The sequence below is a fragment of the Odontomachus brunneus genome, unplaced genomic scaffold (assembly GCF_010583005.1).
Source record: "Odontomachus brunneus isolate Ranch 3 - 2012 unplaced genomic scaffold, Obru_v1 Obru_scaffold_078, whole genome shotgun sequence".
In the NCBI taxonomy this organism is placed as follows: Eukaryota; Metazoa; Arthropoda; class Insecta; order Hymenoptera; family Formicidae; genus Odontomachus; species Odontomachus brunneus.
The window spans coordinates 150,182-175,689 of record NW_022639528.1 but is presented as its reverse complement, the minus strand read 5'-3'; the positions used below and the strand labels follow the sequence as shown (position 1 = coordinate 175,689).

General features: G+C 37.5%; 1 protein-coding gene and 1 long non-coding RNA gene across 7 annotated transcripts in view; one reads left to right on the top strand and one right to left on the bottom strand.

Moving 5' to 3' along the window:
* LOC116847463 (cordon-bleu protein-like 1) overlaps positions 1-25,508 on the bottom strand; it is a 132,548-nt gene that overhangs the window by 81,951 nt on the left and 25,089 nt on the right. The window contains exon 1 of one of the 4 annotated variants that reach the window (XM_032822485.1): positions 19,187-19,299. The exons of 2 other annotated variants lie outside the window; for them this stretch is intronic. In XM_032822485.1, coding sequence (XP_032678376.1) covers positions 19,187-19,224 — 38 coding nt within the window. In that variant the 5' untranslated portion in view covers positions 19,225-19,299. Of the gene's footprint in view, positions 1-14,439; positions 14,863-19,186; positions 19,300-25,508 lie in introns of those variants that run through there. One more of the 4 variants, XM_032822487.1, reaches the window with a different exon arrangement.
* On the top strand, positions 2,966-21,812 carry LOC116847465. 3 transcript variants are annotated; one of them, XR_004378764.1, is made up of 3 exons: positions 2,966-3,545; positions 19,237-19,403; positions 21,495-21,812. It is a non-coding gene; the product is annotated as an uncharacterized LOC116847465 (long non-coding RNA). The 3 variants fall into 3 exon arrangements; XR_004378762.1 differs by having other exon boundaries at positions 19,237-19,426; XR_004378763.1 differs by having other exon boundaries at positions 19,237-19,426; positions 21,492-21,812.

The window sequence follows — 25,508 nt, the reverse complement described above, 5'->3', positions numbered from 1 at the left end:
AAAGTGGTGTTTTGAAGTTATCATCTATATGTCATTAATTTATGATTTTGTACATTCGATGAGTAATTCCGATGCGCGATTCGAGGGCACTAATTACACATACAGCATCCAGTTTTCGCGTACTCGGTACTGGCTGGGAAAGCGTCGGTTGAGAAAGTGCGCGTGGACAGGCGCAAGTTCAATGTCGTCGTTATCGCGAGCGAGTCTTACGCTGTAAAATCGCCGACGTACAGGAGAGAGCACGCGAATACCCTCTATTAAACGGCGATTATTAATTAGTCGAGTCACGCGACTTCCCGCGAGAATCGTCACGCGTCGTGAAATATTTCAAGTCAAGGAAGAAAGTCGACGAGGTTACTCCCGACGAGGGAAAAAGCGCCGTAAGTGGGCGAACAATCGCCCGCATTTAATCGCGTTTTTCCGTTATTTTTCCGAGTAAAAGGTTTCTGTTTTCCACGGCTCTGCGGCTGTCAATGCGATCCCTTAAATGTTTCTCGAGGAGAAAATCGAGCATGAATTAGTCGCAGAACAAACGACGCCACGCACACAAACACATGGGAAAATGCATACCGCATACAAGTAAATGTTATTTGTTTCGAGTATCTCATAAATTTCTATAGTCGCAAATCCATCACAAGTTCATCACGAGCATTAAATTTGTTCAAAATGTATTCTAAATCCTAATAAGTTTGGGATTTTAATCGAGAATATCAAATTGAAATAAAAATTTGATTTACTAGAATAGACTTATTCTTGGATACAGTTTTATGTGATATTCTTGTAAAGAGAATAAAAATTTTTCTTTGGAAAAAGCACATGATAATGATCTTATATTGAAAAAATACTTAAAAATTTATTTGCAGAATAAAAGTCTGTTTCATAGACATAAAGCTTCCCACAAATGAATTTTCAAATATTTTTTTCTCACTGTAATTAAAATCAGTGAAGAGTACATTCCAAGACTATTATCAAGCAAATATTCTTTATTGAAGATAATCATTGCACTGAAAGAAAAAGCCTTGCTAATTTAACAAAATTAAGTGTGGAAACATGCTATGTAAGAATCAGATGATTTCTCGAAATAATTTGCGATCTTGGCTATTCGTTTCCTAGTCATTGGGCAATTCGATATTATAATGTAATTCTGGAAAGTGCGTAGATTGAATTTTATCTTCCATGATTATTTAACGACGCAGAAAAAAGAAAGGAAAAGAGAAAGAGAGAAAGAGAGAGAGAGACGCACGTGGTATCCGACAGTTTTATACCATTAACGCGTGTCGAATATGATTTAATGCTAACAGCTGCGCGGTTTATAGCGGGAATATTAGCGATGTTCGAGAGCGTTTTGTCGCGACACGCAATCGCGCACGATCGAGCATAACAATTTGCAACAAGAGGAAAGCGACGATATCCGCGGCGAAAGTAAAATTGTCCGTAATTATCGGGCGACTTGGCTAACTCACGTATTGACTCACGACAAATCGCTGAGCAAAGACTGCTCATTTAGACATCAAACAATAGCGCGCCAATTATACGACATAAAGCGATAAAGCGTCTTATCTTCAGACCGCGAGTAAGACAAAAATCGATTTGACTTTTATTTTCCGATGATAACTAGCGTCATGCGAGGCACAATAAACGACGCAACGGAGGATCGTATAACTGGAAAATTACGTATCAACGGAGCAACGTGTATGCGATAACAATTGGGTCATTAAATACTAATATCTTCGGCGCAAATATATAGTGTCAGTGATAAAAATGTTAACTACATATTTGTCGACCAATTCGTGGTAGATTCTTTCCCCAAGTGAAACACATCAAAACGTCAATAGTTAAAGCAAAACAACCTCTTTCGCAAATTAAGATCTTACTTTACAGTTATGCAGTGAGATCTTGCGAATTGAAATACCAATGAGTGTTAGTTAAATACAGAAAAATATCATTCCACTCTGCCACACTAAGAAAGATACTTGAAAATTTATTTGTGAGATAGAAAGTTTATTCACAGAAATTTTCAAGTGTTTTTTCTCAATGTAAGAAAAGCAATTAGGTCAATTTAAAGAAGAGTTGCCGAAATCGTACCTCATATTTATTTCTTTATTATTATTGAATGAGCAACATCTAATGATAAAAACGAAATGTTTGATAAAAAATAAATGTTTAATGAACAAGAAATTTTTAAGTTTTATCTCATTTCGTGCGTGCTACAGCATTTAATAAAAATCAAACATGACTGGTGAGGTACAATTTAGGAGACTGTTACGATTTAGGCAATTCTTCCTTACTTTCCTTCCGTTGAGTAATGGTTATCTTCAACAAGGAATATTCTCTTGGCAACAGTTTTAAGATATATACACCTTATAGATTTTAGAAAATCTCTCTATCATATACTCTAAAGAAGAATCTTTTTACGAATCAATAATGTAGTCTATTCTTTGTAACTGCACTACTGAACTGGTGCAATAAGTTAGAATGAAATGAGTATATCTTTTTCACTCTAACTTATTGCATCAGTTCAGCAGTACAGCTATAAAGAACAGACCTACGGTAAAACAGTCCCTACTATTAGCTGACCCTTTTAACGAGAGCTTACCGATTGCAGTGCTGTGCTTATAACTAAACCACCAGTTTTAACCCTTAAGCACTGACAGGAGTCTGATAGACTCCCAATGAAATAAAAAAACTTATTGTTGTTTTACTTCCGCTTGCGTGTACACATCGCGTCCGTCTATCTTTTCTTTAGCCCGTAAGATACGAAGTAACGATAAGGAAAGACATTTCGCACACTTTCTCAGGTAATTATCAAACTTCGAAATATTTTTGTAGATCTGTGTCAGTGCTTAAGGGTTAAATGCAGCGTTTCAGTGAAGAATACATTGACTATACTTTGGAGTACATTTTCCCTGCGCAGCAAGATAGATTCGGTGTTGGCGAATTTGAATCGCGCACGAGGTATCTTCGCGTAGCTCCAAGAGAGGCTCGACTCGCGAGAGTTTTCTGAAGATTTTCGTAGGCGATACCCGTTGCGATAACGGCACCGCGGCCAACGATAACGACAAACTCTCGTTCGCCCGTTCAGCTGCACGTGTCGTGATGTCACGAATTTCTGTCTCCTACGATTCGTCGCGCTTATTTTCGCGAAGGCGCCGTTCAGGCCGCGACTACCAGGAAGTTGCTCGGATGCACCGTTAGCCGACAGTGTAGCATCATCGATTGCGAGATACGCAAATATAAGTCGTACGGTCTCGCACCAAACGACGCGACGCCCGCAGTGCTCGAGAGCCGGTGTGTGTCGAAAGATTGATAGCACCAGCAATCGCCACGTAGCCGCGCGTCGCCGTCGTAGTCGTAAAAACGCGCGAGGCATTGTTTCGCGCCTCGACACACTCGTAACTTTATTGCGCGCGTGACGGTTTTGCGAAAGACCTCGTATCGCCGTGAAGAGCGGATTAAAGGAGAGAATAGAAAAGAAGAAGAACTCACAGGAAGAGAAGGAGAAGAAAAGCTGGCGCGACGACGGGGGAAAATTGACATAATTGAAGGTAATCTCACTTCACGATAATTTGCATCGCGAAGAGAATTCGGCGGCTCGATGTGGAAATCACCCTCGTTTCTCGCGGCAATAAGAGGCGGGGAGGAAAAGGCACTCTCAGGCATCCCCGCTTACCGAGATCGTGCGGTTGGTAATCGGAAGTTGTGCAAATTCCAAGGCACACACGTAAGATTTGTGCTCACGCTCGCGTGCACGCGTGGTGTGCGTGAAGCGTACGCGGCGAACGCACACGCGGAGCAAGGGCGGATCCGAGGCGGGGAATCGGAAGGAGCGATAATCGCGAAATTTACATGCCGGAGAGTTGCATCAGATGCATAAGATTAGTTCGTGAAAGTGCATACACAGTGTGGGTATCTCTCAGCCGCGATGGCTTCTTACTATTCTTTGCGGGGAAAAATCTCGAGTGTCGCGCGTTGTAGCGTGAACGTCGATCCGCTCGTATGTCTTGTTTGCAGAGAAAATATGCGATATATTACCGCACGGAAAGAAATCTCCGTTCCGTATGACTAAATACAGACCAGATGAAAAGTTCACGATGAGAAATGATATTCAAAACAAGAAATGATATTCAAATCCTAACCAACTAATGCCCAACACTGATACGCATCAATTTCATAGTGGTAACGTCCTATACCTTCTGTGTTGAAGAAGTTATTATATGTGATTTTATATATATGACGCAAAAAATTATTTGTGATCTTATATATCAATATATACTGATTCATTTTGACTGCAGATTCTTTCATTATTTTAATCGAAGAAAACTTTGATCGATTAATGCCCAACACTGATGTCTCTGCTATTTGGGATTGAGTAGAAACGAAGGAGTCCTGCACGAAGAGAATTTTATAGTGAAAATTGTTACAATATTTCGTAACAAAGGGATATATAGACATTCTGCAGTAATTTATTGCCCTTTTGTTTTTCGTGTACTATTTATAATATATATATATATATATATATATATATATATATATATATATATATTTTTTTTTTTTTTTTGAAAACTAAAGTGTGCTATTAAAACAATTCGCTAAGTTTCGAACAAAATTTGCTATGCTTCCTAACAATAAAAACCTTCCTGTACACAGCTAGAAACATAATAAAATTGAACAGAATTTACATAAAAAAAGACTATATAATTTCCCCATATATATTCTCCCCACGTACAGGAATCTTTTTACAATTAAATTTTTCCCGCCTGCTTCATATTATTCTTGCTCACACATGCAAGTAACGGAAAATTTAATTACACTAACGGAGTTATTTTCTTCTGTGCGGGATATGTAATTATCAAGTAACAATTATATAATAGTACATGATGATATGTATGAGTGTTGTGATATGCATTACTTCATTAAAAGTTTCTTTGACTAAAATAATCGATGAATCAGTAATCAAAATTGGTTATATATACAATCACAAATAATTTAATCGATCAATAAAATTAATTATTAATTAGTATTTAATAAATTATATCAAAGTTTGATTAATAATTAATTTCACCAACCAACGAAATTGTGTTCTTATACAAGGTGTCCGTTAACTCGTCACGTAAAATTTTGCGTTATTAATCAAAGAAGATTCGTGAATGATCACGCACTATACGGTAACTATACAGTAAATAAACTGTGACGGTAACTATACAGTAAATAAACTGTTCGCTGCTATGCATGTATATCAGGTTAAAATAGTCCTCCATTATTTTCCAAATGACCACATAGATGTTTAGTTATTAATTAAAGAATATTAGTGTATTATCGCGCATAACTGTACACCAATCTTCTTTAATTAATAATTAGACATATATGTGGTCATTTCGAAAATGGTAGAGGATTTTTTGTTTAGTTTGACCTAATACACAAGCATATATAGCGGCAGACGTGGCCATCATAGCTCATCTACCGTATGGCGCGCGATCATTCACGAATCTTCTTTGATTAATAACTTAGAATTTTACGTAATTGTTCGCAAAATGGTAGGGGAATTTTTTATTCAATTTCACCCGATCTAACTGTACCGCGGCTTTTCTCTGAATTACCGGACACTCTGTATGATGATTGATTAATTTCGACTACAGACTCGTCGATTATATTTCGCTCCAAGAAGATTTTAATCGTCTAATGTCCAACACTGATATGCATTAAATACATAGTAATAACGTTATTATATTCCATGCTTAAAAGGTTATCCGCAAATTTTATTTCATACGATTTCATACGTGACAACTGATTAATTTTGATTATTGATTCACCGATTATATTTCAGCGAAACAAAATTTTAATCGATTAATGCTCAACACTGAAATGTACTAATAATAAAATAAATAATGATAACGTCTTATACCTTCCGTGTTTAAAATATCACACCCCCTCCCAAGTTTTATTTTTACCAACGACCTCGTACCGGCGCGCGAAAATCCGGGAATGAAACGAGAGAGGAGCGCGGGGGGCACGCCGGGCTGAATAACGGGTTGATTCGGCTTGAACTCGAAGGCATGCAAAATCGTTCTTGCGAAAGCCATAAAACGTCTCCTGCGCGTCGGATATGTTCCGCGGGACAATCGCGGAAGCGCACATCGCGATTCTAATTAAAGGCTATTGGTTCCCGATACGGTTCCGTGCCTTTACAATCGCAGAAAAGACGGTTGAGAGCGAGGGGCGGAAGGCGTCCGTAGCGGCAGAGATGTACGGTTATACCTCGACTTACATGTGTGTCCGGCCATCTCTCCCCCTTTCCCTTCTCCTCTTCCCTCGTGTGTACAGGCCTCGAGAAAAGACCACGGCGCGATCAAGAAACCGCGAAAGCTGATTAACGCGACGCTAATTAAATGCTTACGGTTGATCCGGTCCTGTGATTCCCGCGACTGTCGAACTCGAGGCGCTCCGCTGGTCCAGAGACTCGCCTGCTTTATACTTCATCCTTTTACCTGAAGTCCTTTCACACGATACTTTCTTTTCTCGCGAAGTATGCGGCTCGTTATCATAAATTTCAAACGAAATTTTACACGAAGTCTTGTTTCAAACGAAGAGTCGCAAAAGCGCATCTTCAATTGCATGCGGCAAGGAGGGAACCAGCAGTCTCGCGGAACCCACACAGAGAGAATGATTTCGTTGAATTTGGTTGAAAAATAAACGCTTCTTTGGAATAGTCTAAACGAATTTTTCGATTGATCAAACAAAATTTTGTTTAAAGCAACAAAAATATTTATTTGCGGCTTAGTTCCAAAGAAATATTTTTGTTGTGTCAACCAAATAATTCGTTCGGACTATTCCAAAGAAACATTTATTTGAATCAATAAATCATTCTCTCTGTGCATCTGTATCCCGCTGTATTTCGCGCGGAAGTCTCGAGGAAACACGTAATCGCGGTCGATTAGCAAGAATACGCATATCAGATTGTAAAAGTTTAAAAATCGAGACAACGACGAGGTCCACACGGATGTAACCCGTGGGAGTTTGGTTCACTGATCGCAGTCTGTGCGATAAAATCGCATAACGTCGACACTCGCGTCGCCCGGATCGTCAACGGAAATCGGAGCAAGGACCGCAATTAAAATTGATTACAACAGTTTTCCTAACGGCGTGACGGCGGCGACGATGGAGAAAAAGAAGCCGCGGTGCAGCGGCACAATCATCTTTTCTCTCTCTCTTTCTCTCTCTGGTCTCTCTCTTACTGGCATCCGTTCGCCAGGTTAGGCGACAGTTTTCCGAAAAATGGAGATGATAATGTTGGTACCAAGGAAAATCTCTACACGATATAATTTAAAGATCTGTTCTTTGTAACTACACACTGTTGAACTAATGCAAAAGGTTGGAGTGAGAAAACGTATATAACGTATGCCTCACTTCAATTTATTGCACCAGTTCAGCAGTGCAGTTACAAAGAACAGATCTTTAAATTATATCGTGTAGAGATTTTCCTTGGTACCAACATTATCCCCTCCTTCCTTTTCGGAAAACTGTCGCCTAACCGTTCGGTAGTTGTTTAAGTCGCAGCCCGAAAATAGACAAAACGCGATGCCGAAACGCGTTCACGATAAGCGTATCGGTCGACACGCTGTTTAAATCGTCTCGTGTGACGTAAGCCCAGCTGTCAGTCACTACTGTGTGGCAAAGAATGCTCGCGGCGAATCTTTTTTACGAGTCAAACACAAAGCAAATACACTCTTCTCCCGGTATCGGAGATATCCCCGGCTATCGCTTGCGTAAACATCCCGGGAAACACGCCGTGCGATTTAATAACGAAAGCATAGAAGTCGTTGATCGAACGTCGCAAATACCGATGTTTATCGGGCTTCTTCGTTCGAGCGATACTTGATTCATCGTGGGGCGAGATAACTTTTAGTAAAGTGGAGTACATTAATTATCGTACTTTAATCTTAACACCATTTGCTAACGCTCACGCAGTAAACAATTTCTACTTTATAAAGTCTCTCCATAGAGGTTCGAAGCATATGATATAAATTATAATCGCTTATCCATTGTGATTATCTATACTTTTGTACAGATTGCTATAATTAATTATAACTGTTACCTCGTCAACTTCAATATCAATATCGATATTCTGATTAGAACTGATTAGAATTTCCTCCATGTAAAGTGTACTTACAGTGTAAAAAATGTAGATAAAATAACAAATATATTGATATTTATACAGTATTGATATTCTGATTATCAGTCAAATTAGAATATCAATAGATTAGAATATCATACTGTAAAAACTTATTAAATTTAACATATTTCATGTCCCAAATAATTCACTCTCATTTATGTGTAAATTTAACACAAAACAAATGTGTTAAAAAGTAACACGCATAATATAGAAAAAATTAACACAAGAATTTAATACTTACCGTTAGGAATCACAGGTTATGTTAAATTGACATATTTAATATGTCAGATATAGATTATGTCAATTTAATATTTTCACTTCATCAAAACTGATTAGATTAATACTTCTCTCAAATGTTAAAGTAACGTTTTATCTTAGTTAATTTAATATTATACATATGTCAATTTAATATTTTCACTTCATCAAAACTGATTAGATTAATACTTCTCTCAAATGTTAAAGTAACGTTTTATCTTAGTTAATTTAATATTATACATATGTCAATTTAATATTTTCACTTCATCAAAACTGATTAGATTAATACTTCTCTCAAATGTTAAAGTAACGTTTTATCTTAGTTAATTTAATATTATACATATGTCAATTTAATATTTTCACTTCATCAAAACTGATTAGATTAATACTTCTCTCAAATGTTAAAGTAACGTTTTATCTTAGTTAATTTAATATTATACATATGTCAATTTAATATTTTCACTTCATCAAAACTGATTAGATTAATACTTCTCTCAAATGTTAAAGTAACGTTTTATCTTAGTTAATTTAATATTATACATATGTCAATTTAATATTTTCACTTCATCAAAACTGATTAGATTAATACTTCTCTCAAATGTTAAAGTAACGTTTTATCTTAGTTAATTTAATATTATACATATGTCAATTTAATATAAACTGTGATTCCTGACGGTATTCAAGTGTTAAATTCTTGTGTTAATTTTTAATATTATGCGTGTTACTTTTTACCACACTTGTTTCGTGTTAAATTTACGCGTAAATGAGAGTGGATGATTTAAGACACATGAAATGTTAAATTTAACACAGTGCAAGACTGAATAGTTTCTAAAATATAAGTAGTATATATAAAACGAAAAGATATGGTGAATTGCTGTAGGATGTCGATATGTTCCTCGGTTACACACATATACACAATCCTACAATAATTTTTATTATAAAATTCTTTCTATATGTGTATGAAGAAGAGTATAATATTCTCTCCGTGCATACAAATTCTTAATTGCAGATACAGCTTATGTATCTTTTGTTAAAATAAACCGTTAGTCATTACTAACACGAGCGTTAATTTTGAAATGCACAGCCTTCTGTAATTTTCCACTCCACAGTTGTTGACTACAATACTTTCAAGATTGAGTGCTCTAATAAAACCACGACTAAATGCACGCTCGAAGTATCAACATCGTGACGAACGTTACTGAGACGTTAGTAAGCGTGAAATGAGCGCTGTAACGATCTTGTAATTGTTATTCTTAACGAGTTGAACTGTTGGGCAACCGTCGAATATCTTCGCAGAGTTAACGGATTGTCCGGCAACGACCGTGAAAGACCATTTTTTCACGTAACACGGGCGTGTCATACCGAATCGGCATTCATATGGGCGACGTGTAAAGAAATGTGATCGTAGGACGCATCATTCGTGCCGTCCATTTTGTCAATGTAATGCCCTCGACGGGGCAAACTTTCAAAAAATACAAAAGAAAAGAGAGAATTAACGTGTGGCAATAAGGTAAAAGTTAATCCAATGTCTGGAGACTAATAATACTGATACTTGACTCTGGATATTCTTCTTGTTTTGGTCTACATCAAAAGACTTTAAACACTTAATCTTTCAATATAGAGTACATATATTAAGAGAACAAATATCTAAGACATAGTAAATATTTATTCGTTGGATATATAAACTAATAGCATATTGACTTACTAATAAAAAAGACTAATAATACTGGTACTTGACTCTGGACATTCTTCTTGTTTTGGTCTATATCAAAAGACTTTAAACACTTAGTCTTTCAATATAGAGTACATATATTAAGAGAACAAATATCAAAGACATAGTGAATATTTATTTGTCGGATGTATAAACTAATAGCATATTGACTTATTAATAAAAAATATTTTTCAAATAAGAAAATATGCTTTCCCTTGAAATCTCTTAAGAAAATCTTAGTTTCTCATGATGAAAACAATTATTTATTCTTTAAATTAAACAATTATTTAAATAAAAAATTTTTGCGTAGAACTTAAAATTTCTGGAAAGTTAGTAAAAAACTAAAGTTAATAAATAAAGATTTTAGTCTAAAATTTAAATCTAAAAGAATTGAGATTTTAATAAATACTCTATTAGTATCACTATTAGTATCTTTGATGGGTACTCTGTTAGTACCCATCAAATAAATGTTTACTAAATTTTAGATATATTTTTCCTTAGTGTATGTACATATATTGTATGTTAAAAATATTCGTATTTTGTAAAACACCAAAATAATAATAATATCCAAAGTTAGGTAGTATTATTAGTATTCAAGTATTATAGTACCTTTAAACGATTACTATTCATATCGTGTTCTCAAAGATTAGTGCTGACCATGCACGGAAGAAACGTCTGGTGGATTAACGAACTTTCTGGTAAAACATGAACGAACCAGAAAATTCCGACTAAGGTTATCAAAATTCTGTTCAAGTTAAGCAGATATCTTGTTAACTTGAACGGAAGATAGTTTTTGTATTTCAGAACTCTAGTAGATTTATCTAGAATTTCTGGTTCATTGGAGTATATCATTACAAATTTGCTTGTAATCCAAACCAACTTTTCTCTCCGTGTAAAATGTCAATGACAAAACAAAAAACGAGAATAAATACATCAAGAATATACGGGACAGTTCCGTCAATCGCTTCTTGCGAGTTTTTTGCGCGTAAATCTGACTAGCCTTTCAGTATTCTTCGCATAAAATTGTTCGCGATAAAGTCGAAGATCAAGGTATCGAGGAGATAATGACAATAATCACAAGACTTCCGCGGATACGCTTTCCCGAGTACTGAGACTTTTCATAAAAACTGGTTGACCTGACATGGCTTGTCGATTCACAAATCGAGCTTTGTTCGATAAAGCATATTTTCTCTTTCTCAAGAAAGAATTCAGGGAATAGCGAATATTATTGAGGCGTAGATACACGCCGTGGAATTCGCCGCGACCACGCAAAAACAAAAGTCGCATGTTTAAAGGTCGCTGCGACCGACTTGAAGGAAAACAAAGTGAGGCACGAATGGCGCCGCGGCGTGTAAACAAACATTCTGCGACGAAACGGAGCGAATTATTCCCGGGATGCTAATTTCAGGTTGGCCGGGACGAAAATACGCTGCTATAAAAACGAATTTGAATATTGAATATTGCTGTCGATTAACCTGATCTCCGTTCTTGGCACAAACCGGTGTTCGACACGGCAGGAAGAAGGAGACATTCTCGCTCGTGATTTCAGAGAGGCAACGAAAAAATTGTAAGGAGAAATCTGTTACGGATGTGCGCCGCGTTCCACGGACATTACCGTTCCGGTCGTATCGCTCGCGAAATATCTCTTTAATTGCCGAGGTGAGCGAATGAGATCGCGATGCGCGATAAGCCGCCCTTATCGACGACAATTTACGACGGAAACGAGACGACGTGAATCTCTCATTGCGGATACGTACGAATTCAACAAAGTTCCGCTGAATCGTGCGTTTTTATAGACGATAAAAATGATACATGTATGTGTACACATGTTGTTGAGAAACGATATAATTCAGATCACAAAGCAATGACTCTCTGATGTGCGAGGTAACACCTCGACGAGACGACGTTAAAAATGTCGCGAAGTGCGCGAAACATGTCAGACATTTTCGAACAACTTTGTAGTCGCACGAAGTAGTTAAAGAGCCTATTATTTACGACGAGAAGTCAATAACGCGACGGGGCTCGGAATAACGTCAGCTCGATAATATATCGCTCAAATAGCCGGCAAGTTTTATTGTGCGCGCTATCTTGGCGACTTGTGAAGAACAGCTCGCGTTGAAACAAGGCGATAAGCTTATGCCGACCTATTGCACGCGACGATAACAACAACGCTATTGTGGCCCCGTTCTTCTCCGTCGTAAATGCACGGCTACGTCTCGAAGTTTATGGCGTTTGGCGGGCGTTTATGTCGGACGCATTATTCCTGTCGCGACGTCGCTTTACCGAATATCATTCTCGCGGAGAGTATATCCGGCATATCGCCGTCTAGACGATCCACGCGCACGCATTTTAAGCTACTCTCTCCGTTCCCGAATCGCCCGACTTTGTCGTCGACCGAGTCACCGTGCAGAGATAAGCGACCCTTGAGACCTACACGAAAATATTGTACCAACATTGAACTCTTAATTATGTTACTAAAGGTGGAGCCATGTTGTCATGAGGTTTGTTCGAGTTGCTTGTACTTTTCACACTTTTACACCTAATGCCCGTTGCACACTAGTGCACTCCAAACAACACAAATTTTCAAAAATACATTCTGAAGACGTTTTCAGTACGGAGGGACGTCATCAGAATATTCTTAGGACGTCCTTTGAAAGTGTGAATTGTCTGAAAATAGCTAATACTCTTATAGAAATATTATACTAAGAATTATTGATAATTACTTATTATCCAGTATTTTTAATACTGAAAATAAGTAATTATCAATGATTCTTAGTATGATATTTCTATAAGGGTATCCAATAAGTTTATTCACATTAATTAAATTTTTTACACTTTCACACTTAGTGCACATTAATTCTTTAGACGTTCTAAAAATGGCGTCATGTTTTCCGTTCGTGTTACGAGTGTAAGTTCTGATACACTTTTCACTCTTGCTTGAGATCAAGTGTAAAAAGTGTATCAAAATTGCAATTACACTCGTAACACGAATGGAACTCATGACGTCGTTTTTAGAACCTCTAAAGAATTAATGTGTACTAAGTGTGAAAGTGTAAAAAGTTCAATTAATGAGAATAAACTTATTGGATATTAGCTATTTTCAGACAGCTCACATTTTCAAAGGACGTCCTAAAAATATTCTGATGACATCCCTCCGTCCTAAAAGCGTCTTCAGAACGTATTTTGGAAAATTTATATTGTATGAGGTGCACTACTGTGCACTACTGGGCATTAGGTGTAAAAGTGTGAATAGTACAAGCAACTCGAACAAACCTATGGTCTCAAAATGCTACTCCTTCCAGGACTTTGAATAAACCCGACGCAGCAAACACAACGTTACATGTAACATACATGTTAGTTATAATTTCCTACTCAACACTGTAACTGTTATATAACAGTTATATTGTAGAGTAAAAAATTACAACTATAACTATGTTATAGTTGTAATTTTTTACTATAACATACTAATGTATGTTACATGTAACGTTGTGTTTGCTGGGGAACATCAATACAAGGTTCTCTTGGTTAATTGAAGATTATCTTGTGCTTAAATTGATATCGTTTCAATATCTATCGAAATATAACTATCTGATACTGAGAGAACAAACGTTTAATTCAATGATACTTTGATTGGACGAGCGAAATTCGTTGAAGCAAATGTTTAGTCGATTGAATGAATCATACATGGAGAGAATTTTATAGTAAAAATCACTACAGAACTTTATAACCGAGAAAAATTGACAATTTGTCATAAATGTCCTTTCATTTTATATATACTATTTATATTTAGTTATATTTACTAAAATAAAAAATCTGCTGTATTTCCAGCACAATTTGCTATTTTTCCAGCGGAATTTACTATATTCGTCAGCAAGATGGCTCTTACTGACAGTCTATTTCCAGACTACTAAAAACATATAATAAAATTAAAAAGAATTTATATGACAAAAAAACTATAATATTTTCTCCGATGAGTTATCAACTAACTCAACAATAGCGATTTGGTCAGTGATTGTATCAACGCAACTGATTGTCGCGCCAACGCGTTGTTCAACAGACACAGAATGTCTTGACAGGCGGCTGACCGTTGATCTTGTCGATCCAATTACTTCTTCTCAATACCATCTTAAGCTAACGTTTCAGCGGTATTAATGCACCGCTGTCCGACGAATAGAATTACCACAACATCGTATTGTCGCGCAAAGGAATTTAATCGACCGAGATATTGGAGAAACGTTTCAGCAATAATAACATTGACTTCGTACGCCATGTGAGTCTCAAACGCGTAATCTTACGAGCTTACCTTACACAATCAAAACTGCGCCACTGTCATGTCATCCGGCCGTCCGTAGGCGGCTCCGAAATTCCAGCGAACGACGCGGTCAGTCACCATGAACCTCAGTCTCGCTGGCACTATTGTCACTTCGTTCCCGTGCGATGAACGGATCGGTTGTGGCTTTCAAACGGCCGCGTGCATTTCCGGCAGGCGAAAGAAATGTCGCGGCGATGACCCGGACGACGACACCGCTCGTACTTCGTCTTGTCCTCCGGTTATGGCGATTGCGCGACGAATCGAGACCGTGCCACAGTCGTCCACGTCGCGGAAGGCACTCGCGTTGATCACGGAGATGAAAGAGCAAGATGCGACGCAGCGCACGTGTCTACGGGATATCCGCGTCGATCAGACTACGCGAACTGTCGCTCCGCGACTGACCGACAGCGGCTTTCGCGCCGTCGCGTCTTCGGCCGGCTCCGCCGCTCCGCTCGGCTGTTCTCGGCCGCGCTCGGCCGCGCTCGGGCGCGCTCGCGCGTGGCGACGGGGCCGACGATCTCGCGCGCGGAGCATCGATGACAGATCAGCTGCTCGATTTCATCTCGCGGTCAGTTCAACGAATTCTTCAAAAAAATACCAACTCTAACGTATACTCGAAATTTTATTGAATATTATAAGTTACATATTATATTCTCGATAAATATCATCCGATAAGTGAGTTAGAATGTTTCTCGCCCGAGGGAAAGCACCGACGAATCAACTGATCGATCTATTTTCCAAATATTTATACACGTAACAGTAATGTGATGGAAAATAATGATATAAATAAAGTACATATCTAATGTCATTTGTTTAACTCAGATCAGCTGCTCGATTTCATTTCGCAGTGTGTTTGACAAATTCTTAAAAAAAAATGTCAACTCTAATGTATATTTGAAATTATTGAATGTTATGAATTACAAACTGTATTCTTGATAAATATTGTCTGGTAAATCAGTTAGAGTGTTTCTCGCTTCAGGGAAACCACCAATGAATTAGCTGATCGATCTATTTTCCAGATATTTATATACGTAACAGAATAATGTAGTAAAAATAATGACACAAACAAATTACATATTTGATGTAACTTATTCAAGCTAAATTAGCCGTTTGATTTAATTTCGATCAGAGCCGACTTTCATATAAATGAAAAAAGAATATATATATATATATATATATATATATATATACATATATATATGTATATGTGTTAATGTATCTTCGAAATTACTGAAAATGTTGAAAATTATAAACTATATTCTCGATAAATATCGCCTAGTGAATCGGTTAAAGTGTTTTTCGCGCAAGAGGAAACCGATCAGCTGATTGATTTATTTTTCAGATATTTACTCGTAACAACGATGAAAAATAATAATGACATAAATAAATAACATGTTTAATGCCATTGATCCGACTCAAGAAACACTTCATTTTCAGTTTCAAGATATGTTTTAGTCCGAAGGAGGACTAATAACACTGTATATCTTAGACTTGACGTAGGTATCTACGTCTTCTTATCTTTTAAAAAAAATGTTTCTTTGCACTCCTTAAAGAGTAACGTTGGTTGGTTGTTATTCCTTAAAGGGTGATACGTTGGCTTGCAAAATATCTAATCTACAAATCTTTTGATGCCGTGTAATATCAACATCGACTAATAAACCATATTTTGCACGATTATCTAGCAGTATATCGTCATCACTTCAGGCGATAAAAGAATCTCTTTGTTGCGTTATCGAGATGACGTTACTCGAAACACACACATACGATTATCGATGCATTGTGTTCATTCGCGCGCGATAAAACGGAAGAATCAAATTACGATTAATTTCTAAGAAGCTCGACTGCTAAATATGCCGACGCGTATTGCATGCCAGATCATTTCTCTAATAATCTCGTCAGTGATATCCCAGTAAAATCATCGTGGCATATTCGTAATCGCACTCTGCTTTCCCCCGCCCCCCTCCCCGTCCGTTTTCCACGCCGCTGCGCTGTTAGAATGTTACATAATGGCGCCAGATTTTTCACAACTGTTACATAAAAGATGGATTTATCCCTCGCGCGCGGCATACCGCCCTTACACGTGAAAGCGGCAAAGTGACTATTACGTTTAGCACGATGCGAAATCACGCTAACCTGATTTGCGCGGATTAGGCGAGAGCGGCCAAATCACGAATTCTGCAGATTACTGTGATCGATTTCGCCACTCGTCGGACGTTATACGGCCGAGAGCGAGGAAATCCGCGTAATACTGAGAATCGTCGGGCCGAGAAAGCTAAAATTGCGTGTAATGGTATACCGGTCGCCTGTAAGAAATCGTCCGAGATCGAGCCAGCTGGATAAAGCCAAGTACCCACGACAGAGCCGCTCTGTCAAATTTTAAATGCCCCCTCCTACCCGATCTCGCCGCGCCTCGTAAATCCCCCGGAGGGCACATCTCGCGACCGGTGACGGCGGTCTGTCGCGCGAGTAAAAAATTTGCCACGACTTTCGACTGCACCGTGGATCGGCTCTACTTCTTTTTCTCTCTCGAAGCTTCCACAGTGAGAAATTTATCCTCGGAGGAAAGATTAATGTACTTAAAAACGCGATTAAAGAGTGTTTCGTAGAATTCTCTTCGCGTCGTCTGTGGGAAAATCAATTGTGTTTTGAATAATGAATATTCGTGACAAATACATTAGATCGTGTCTCACGTTATTTCGACTACTAAAATCAAACATTGTATTGTGAGAGGGACATCCTACTCTTACTTCGAAATACATCTGTACACATCCGAAGGCCGATAAAATCGACGATCATATTTTCCTCCGAGAGATCCTGCGAAAAATCTATGCCGCACGCGTGAAAGCAATTTCTCGGCGAGGAAGGAATTGCAGTTAGATGCAGATTTCCAATAAGAGTGCAATGACATTCATCATCATTTAGAAACGGCGGCTGCTGGATGACTCGTTGCTGAAGCAAGAGGCATAGAGAGAAAGAAAGAGAGAGGGAGGGAGAGAAAGAGAGAGAACGAGAGAGAAAAGGGACGAGGGGAAGGGGGTCGATTTCAAGGTCAGACTCCAGGATACTCGGTCGTGTAGTATCAACATAAATCAAGATTAATACACCACTTCAACGGAAGAGGAGCCGTGCCTCTTCATTGGTCACGGCATCTCCGTGTTCCTCTTTACTAGAGGCGCACGTCGATCGTGATGAAATTTATAGATTATTTCATAAATTCTCGCCTCTAGTTAGCGCAGCTTCTCGCACAAAAGCACTCGTCGCTTGCAAATTTGTAAATGCCACTCAAGAACAAAAAAAGAAATAACAAAATGAATGAAATCGCAGCAACTTTCGTTTATTTTCAACCACGGGTTTGTTCGCGAAGGAACTTCGACATTAAACTACTGCTTCTAACAAAGCGATTACTCATAATCCAAAAGCTGAAATATTAATAGAAATTAAATATTCTTCGAGAGTATATTCTTACTTGATTAAGTATTATCTAATTAATACATCCATTTCCTATTTAAACACGCAGCAGCTAGTAATTCTTTGATTGATATAGCCTTACTTAATTAAATATCATTTAATCTAAAAATATCTAAGATATAAAGTATCTTAGATACCAGATTAAAAAATATTTAATTAAGTAAGACTATTGTTTTAACCTAAAAACATCTAAAAAATTAAATATATTTATTCAGTGGACACACAACTAAAATATTTATATTTATACTAAGACATTTGAACTAACCAAATATTTTTCAAATAAAAAAAATATTTTTTTTTTAAATCTTAGTTTTTTCCATAAAATCAACTGTTTATTCTATTTAAATATATAAAAGAATTTAGATTTAAATAAATATGTTATTAATACCTGAATATATAAATATCTTTTACTTTTGAAGTGTTTTTTCTCTCAATATAGTAATCTATCGACTAACTACTGATTAAAGAGAGAAGAAATACCTCGAGACACCAAACCTATTCATTTGAAATCATTTGGGATTTTCACCACAGGTAGCATTAACAAAGGTATATTACTTAAAAGTATCTGTTTACAACAAGTATTTGCGAATATCGCTGTCCAACGTTTATTGCCGGACATTGTATCAGACATTGCATGATTCGTGTTTCGATCAACGAACTTCTCAAAAACTTCTCAACTTCGATCGTCATATTTGTTTCTCTCTGATCTAGATGCTTGTGTGTGCATCCTCAAGTGTACACAATGCACACTCATAACACCTCGAACAGGTGACGGTCTAACGGTTCAGCGACACGGAATTTCTCCGATACCTTATACCCGCAGCCGCACAGATTTCCCTTCGTCAACGAAGTTACAGGCACACTTTTCCGCGGACGTACGACCTCGACAAGCGTGTCGAGATTAACGTGCGTACAGGATGTTTCAGATTCATCGCAATTCCTTTTCACACGTATAAGCTTTACGTCCGTTTTGAACGCCTCAGAACTTTCCTCGAATGAAAATGTCGCGCCAATATCTCGGTCTTCGAGCGATTTGGTACATAAGACAGATATACATATTCTTCGCGAGTCGAGTATCCTTTAGCGAGCAAACAACGAAGCTTCGTATCAATCAAACCTTGTTTGATTCGGCTTAATTCACGCTTATGAAGGATCTTAATGTCAAAAATCGCCGCGAGCCAGAACGACCGCTCGGATTTTCGTTGAGGAAAGCCTGGCGACGGAGCTGAGAATAATGCTAATGACAAATACGATTTCAATTTCGACTCACCGTAATGTCCAAAGCGACCAACGTAACTTAAAACCCATTTTATGTCACAGTCACTGATGTAACGTTCGCGCGAGCGACTTCAGCTCATTGCTCGAAGTCGGTTGGAAACACACTAGGGGTGCGTGTTGAGGGTCACGCATGGAACGGTACAACCGCTGCCAACGGTCACGTGCCAAAACACCGGCAACCACCATCTGCCACATATACACACACATAGGTCGGTGTATAGATATAATGAACGTAAGTACTGCCGTTCCTTCAACGCGCGTCTCGTATTGATCCCCGTCTTATTTCGTGACACACCAGTCTGTGTGTATGCGTTTGAATTGCAGCGCTATTTCGTGTCCCACCAATAGTGTAAGTTTGGTTGGACGCGCGCCGGTGTATATTGAGCCAACTAACATCGTTAGATAACAGATTGTTTCATTTTAATCCGATACATTAATTAGATTTAAGCAGTTATCGAATTTTCACGCGACATTTCTTACATTACGAGAGAAATATATCTAAGAAATAAAAAGGAATTATTCGGTGGGTGCTAATAATATATTTACTTACACTAATATAAAATGATTTCCAAATAAAAGAATATACATTTTCTTGAAACCTCCTAGCTTTTCACGGAAGCAATTGTTTAATCTATTTAAACAAAAGAATTTGGATTTAAATAAATGTGTATTGCAAATAATTTTTCGTGTTAAATTCAACGCATTTCACATGTTCCAATTTATCCACTCTAATTTTTGTGTTAATTTAACAAATAAGGCAAATATGGCAAATATAAACAAATAACACAAATATAAATAAATATAAATAAATAAGGCAAATATAAACAAATAACACAAATAATGTGTCGAAAATTAATACTGAAATATGACATCTGGATACTATTGTGTTATCTTAACTTAGAAATAATGAGTTGAAGTAACCCAACGACAATATGTTAAATTAACACATGGATATGTTAAAAGTTTAACAGAAAAATTCTCACACAGATTGGGTTCAACACAAATACAAAATATTTTCTACTGTGTGTTATTAGTATTTACCAAATAAGTATTTTTTATTTTTTACATATTTTTTCTCTCAGTGCATGTATTGTCTCTCTCTTGTTCTCTTTCTTTGTACATAAAAATGAATAAAGTTAAAATTATATTTATTTCACTCCAATTTAAATGCTACTGTGAAATCAAATCGAATAAAACGAAATTCAAATTCAAGCGAGATAAAGTCAAATTTAAATTAAATCAACTTCAGGTTTGTGTGCGTGTGTGTATGTGCATGGACGGTCGCATATAGCGTGAAGTTTCCGGTAAGAATACAGGTTTTTGTCCCGGTATGACGGTATTTCACCGCGGGCTTCGAAAGCTCGAGAACAGGTCCATTTTCCAACATCGCGGGATTTATCAAGTCGCTCGGCCGGGTTAGGTAATATCGCCCTTCGGGTCTGGTTATGGAAATGAATGCTCGTTGGATTCTACGCGACGCGGATGGACATACAGTACCTTCCACAAATTCCCGGTACGCGTCCGCGCAATTCGTCGGAATTGGACGTGTAATTACATATCTAGAATTCACGCGTAAATCTCGCATTTGTCCCGGAAGGATCCCGACGAGTAAGATCGGCGAGACTGTTTCGCGCGATCCTGCGCGACAAACGCGACGGCGTTTGGCCGCACGCGTACGGCACGACTACTTGTGGACGCCACTGTATTACGTAATCGTACATTCTCCATGGAGATTCCTCGATTCCCGAAGAGATTCCGTAATCCGTACATATTATCCCGGCCATCGTTTGTCCGTAATTTCTACACGCCGTCCACGTGAGCAGATGCAATTCCGTCACGTTGAACTACACGTGTGCAGAACCGCGAGCGCGAATGGATAACGGGTTGAACGATGATAAACCGATTCATCATATTTGGATGATTCGTGAAAATTGCACTCAGCTAGTCTGATAAACATATTTCGACCATTAACCGTTCATTTAATCGTGATATGCAAAATACCGTCGCGTATCGTGTGCGGAATTTGGAAGAATTATAGAATCTTTCTCTTCATTTTCGACGCTTCCGTTATTATTTTTCCACGTAATTCTGTCTTCAGAAAATTCCCAAGATGTTATATAATTCATAATTATATATAAAGTTATTTTTGTAATAAAAAATCTGCATAAGAAATTTCTCCTTCTCTTCATCCTTCCCGATTTCACGAAATAATTGTATGACTGGGACATCAGTTCTTTCGTTCCCCTCATCTTCAATTTCAATTAAATAATTATCATCTAGACAAACTTATATTTCAGCAGGTGCGACCTGCCGCTTTAGATGTCGCTGCAAGCAGTAGCATGTTCAGCAACACGCGCCTGCAGCGGATGCAACCAGCGCAACGGTACGTCAGCGAGATTGCAGTGGCAACGGATGCACGCACACTTGGAAATTGAAGATTGATCTTGATTAAGCGGATAGCACACAGAAGAACGTAAGCAATAAGACTGAATCAGTAAGAAAATATTCCAATCGAAATCGATTATTCTTGAAAGAAAAATTATTGAAAACTGTGGTGATCAATTTATACTTATTACTTAAATCTTATTGGTTACGTTCTTTTGCGTATTCGCGATTTTGGAGATACTAATGTATATTTAATATTAAGAAAAATAATGTAAAATAATAAGTAATGTATCAATTAATAAGAATTACGTATTATTATATAAAGTATTGCGTAAGATTATATAATAATATGTTCTTGTTTAAACTGTACATTGTAAAAACTGATGTGTTAAATTTAATATTTCATGTGTTCCAAATCATCCACTCTCATTTATGTGTAAATTTAACACAAAACAAATGTGGTAAAAAGTAACACGCATAATATGTAAAAAATTAACACAAGAATTTAACACTTAAATACCGTCAGGAATCACAATTTGTGTTAAATTGACATATATATAATGTTAAATCAACTAAAATAAAATGTTACTTTAACACTTGAAAGAAGTATTAATCTATGATTTTGATGAAATAAAAATATTAAATTGACATAATCCATGTCTGACATATTAAATATATCAATTTAATACAACCTATGATTCCTAACGATATTCAAGTGTTAAATTCTTGTGTTAATTTTTTCCATATTATGCGCGTTACTTTTTAACACATTTGTTTTTTGTTAAATTTACACATAAATGAGAGTGGATGATTTGGGACACATGAAATGTGTTAAATTTAACACATCAGTTTTTACAATGTGTGAAATAATACTATATGATGTCAATTGCCAGTTGAAATAATTTTTTAAAAAGCTGGAATAATTTATGACTACGAGAGAAGGATTTCTGAACTCGTATTCTTCGTATGCAACATCAAAATTTGTTGGAACTGAAGAATTTCAAGTACAACTCGGAAATTCGACCTTGTATTTTTCTGTCGAGTTCATACTCGAAATGCCTCAAGAATAATGAGAGAAAAAATTATGTGAGAGAGAGAGAGAGAGAGAGAGAGACATTAGAAAAGAAAAATTGCCAGCATCGAGGACCAAGAGATGAATTTGTGCTCGACAACTTGGCCACCACTGCACCGTTCAGTCGCAGGATGCGCGCATACGCGCGCTTAACTGGCACTCCGAAACAGGTCCTGCTTGTTTCCGAGTCGTGGGGCAACGGCGAGTCGCGCTGTCCGAACTAATTACCGGTCGCGGCGATAATCAGGCCAGGAATCCTTTCGCGACGAGAGTGTCGCGCGCGTATTTTCACTCGGCCGGCGCGAGGATTTGCGTTTCGCGCTCGCAGGTGGACTAGCCGGTGCGAGGATGTTACAAGGCGGAGAAGTTAGAAAGCATGCATCCGCATCGGACAACATCTCCGAACAACATCGACGAGACCTGCCACGGACGAGACTATCGTATTATCGACGGCGGTTTTGCAACGTCCTGCGCAGGTAAATCCGAAGGGGAACCTGAGTCGAAATTTTAGCTCTACTTCTCTTTTAACCTGAACTTTCGATCTGTACTAACATCTGTTTCTGAAGAATTAGTATAGATTTAAGATATACATGGAAACTGAAGTTCTATACTGAGAAAAAAATATCTAATAAATAGTAAATATTTATTCGCGATGGGAAGTGCTAATAACATATATTTACTTATACTATATTATCATGTAAATTGTTAAATAAATTATATTAATAATTAATAAACTACTTTAAATCAAAATAAATAAAAATAATTAATAATTAATATAAATTAATAATGAATAAATTATATATCATTATATAAATTTATAATATAAAATATTTTTTAAATAAGAAAATATAATTTTCTGAAAACCTTAAGAAAACCTAAGCTTTTTATGAAAGAAATTCTATTTAATCTATTTATGATATTTAAGTAGTTTATTCTATTTAAGTAATTCTATTTATTCTATTTAAATAAAAGAATTTAGGTTAACATATCAGGCTGTTAACGAGCGTAAATATTTTCTTGATAAAAAGTTTTGGAATTTGTACATACTAAACGTGTATTCGCTCCATTCAGGAAAATTTCAAAAGAAACATTTATAACCGAATTTACACGGAAAAAAAAAGATTTGCTAATATATGGACAACTAAAAATATTAGCTGCAGAAGCAAATTTTCTTGCTTTCACAGCAAAGTTATTAGTTGTAGTAGCTAAAAGATTTGCTAATATATGGACAACTAAAAATATTAGCTGCAGAAGCAAATTTTCTTGCTTTCACAGCAAAGTTATTAGTTGTAGTAGCTAAAAGATTTGCTAATATATATATTAACTATCTTTTAGCTATCATAACTAAACAACTTTGCTATGAAAGCAAGAAAATTTGCTCCTGCAGCTAATATTTTTAATTGTCCATATATTAGCAAATCTTTTTTTCCGTGTAGAAACTTAAAAACATACGAAGTTTACAGAAAAATTTTTATATGCGTGATTATGTGTCCCGCTAAATATAACGAAACAAAGCAGTACATATTTATATAAGATCCATATATATAACAAATACAAAAAAGATAGCATTATCGTGTTAGTGACAATCACTTCTACGTTATCACTTCTACGTTATTTTTTGAGTTCGTTGTCCACTTCAGAGCGCATCCCCTTAAATAAATACGTCATTAGCATCTATCAAAATAAATAGTTACTATTTTCTAAACATTTTTCTCTCACTTCCTGTATTCAGCGTCTCTAAATAGAAGAAGATTTACAAAATGCCAGCTCTATAGAACTCGGCGAAGTTAATAAGTCAAACAGAATAAAAAAGCGTTAGTATAGGCTTCAGTATCGAAGCAGATGTTAAGTGGAGTATCGAGGTCGAAAGTAGGATGAAAATTCCGTGTCGGGTAGAAAGCGGAAACGCGGAATTCTCGCTCGTCGTCGATTTTCAACTGTCGCCGTCGTCGTCGTCGTTGTCGAACTCGAGCAATTTTTTCGACCTTTGTTATTTCCTTCTCCGCCGATATCACTGTCAGTGTCGTGCGTAAACGGCAGAACTGGTCCGACTGCCTCGGCCGTATGCAAAACGGCCTTATTATATCGCGCCGCGCGTTGCGTTATAATTTATGTCCGTTTCAACATTTGCCACGCATGGGAGAGCGAAAGAGATTTACGTTATTACGTTATTGACTTTCATCGCGTTGATCGGAACGGCGTAACAGGTATGAGGGAAGTAACGCGAGTGTCGCTCACGCGTAATTAATATATCGCTTCTCGCGATGTTGCTCACGTTGCATCTGCATTGCATTTTTGCGATTGTTTTGAAACGCCGTATTTCATCGCGCTAGCTTTCTAAAGAAACGCCCCGTGACGCGATCGAACTGATCGAACTTTTCCGGACAGAGAGGTCTTTTTCTCCCAGCGATATTTTTTGCCCCGTGCCACTTTCCGCGGGGTGTTGCTAGATCACTTCGCGCGGCGTCATTCTGCACTGAAACATTTAATCGTTCAGTGAACACGAAGACGTTAAACGACCGAGCCTCCTCGTGTCTCGCGTCGTGTGAGCCGCGATAATTGATGTCGCGGACTTTAAATGCGAATTGCCGCGCGCGCTTTAACGCAGAGGTCGTACACCATTTACGCGCACTTTCTACGAATATTCTCCACGTTTTCTAGTGGATCCTATCTTTATGAGACCACACCGGGGACATCTGGCGCGGCACATAATGAGGACATTCTTGAAAGGACTCGAAATGCAATCTCCGCACGCCCGACAAATTGTCTGAGAACAGTGTCGTTCTCAGACACCCGGGCCAGCCGCACGAGCATCGCCGCGAGAGCACGGCGCGGCACATAAATAGCCGCAATTAAT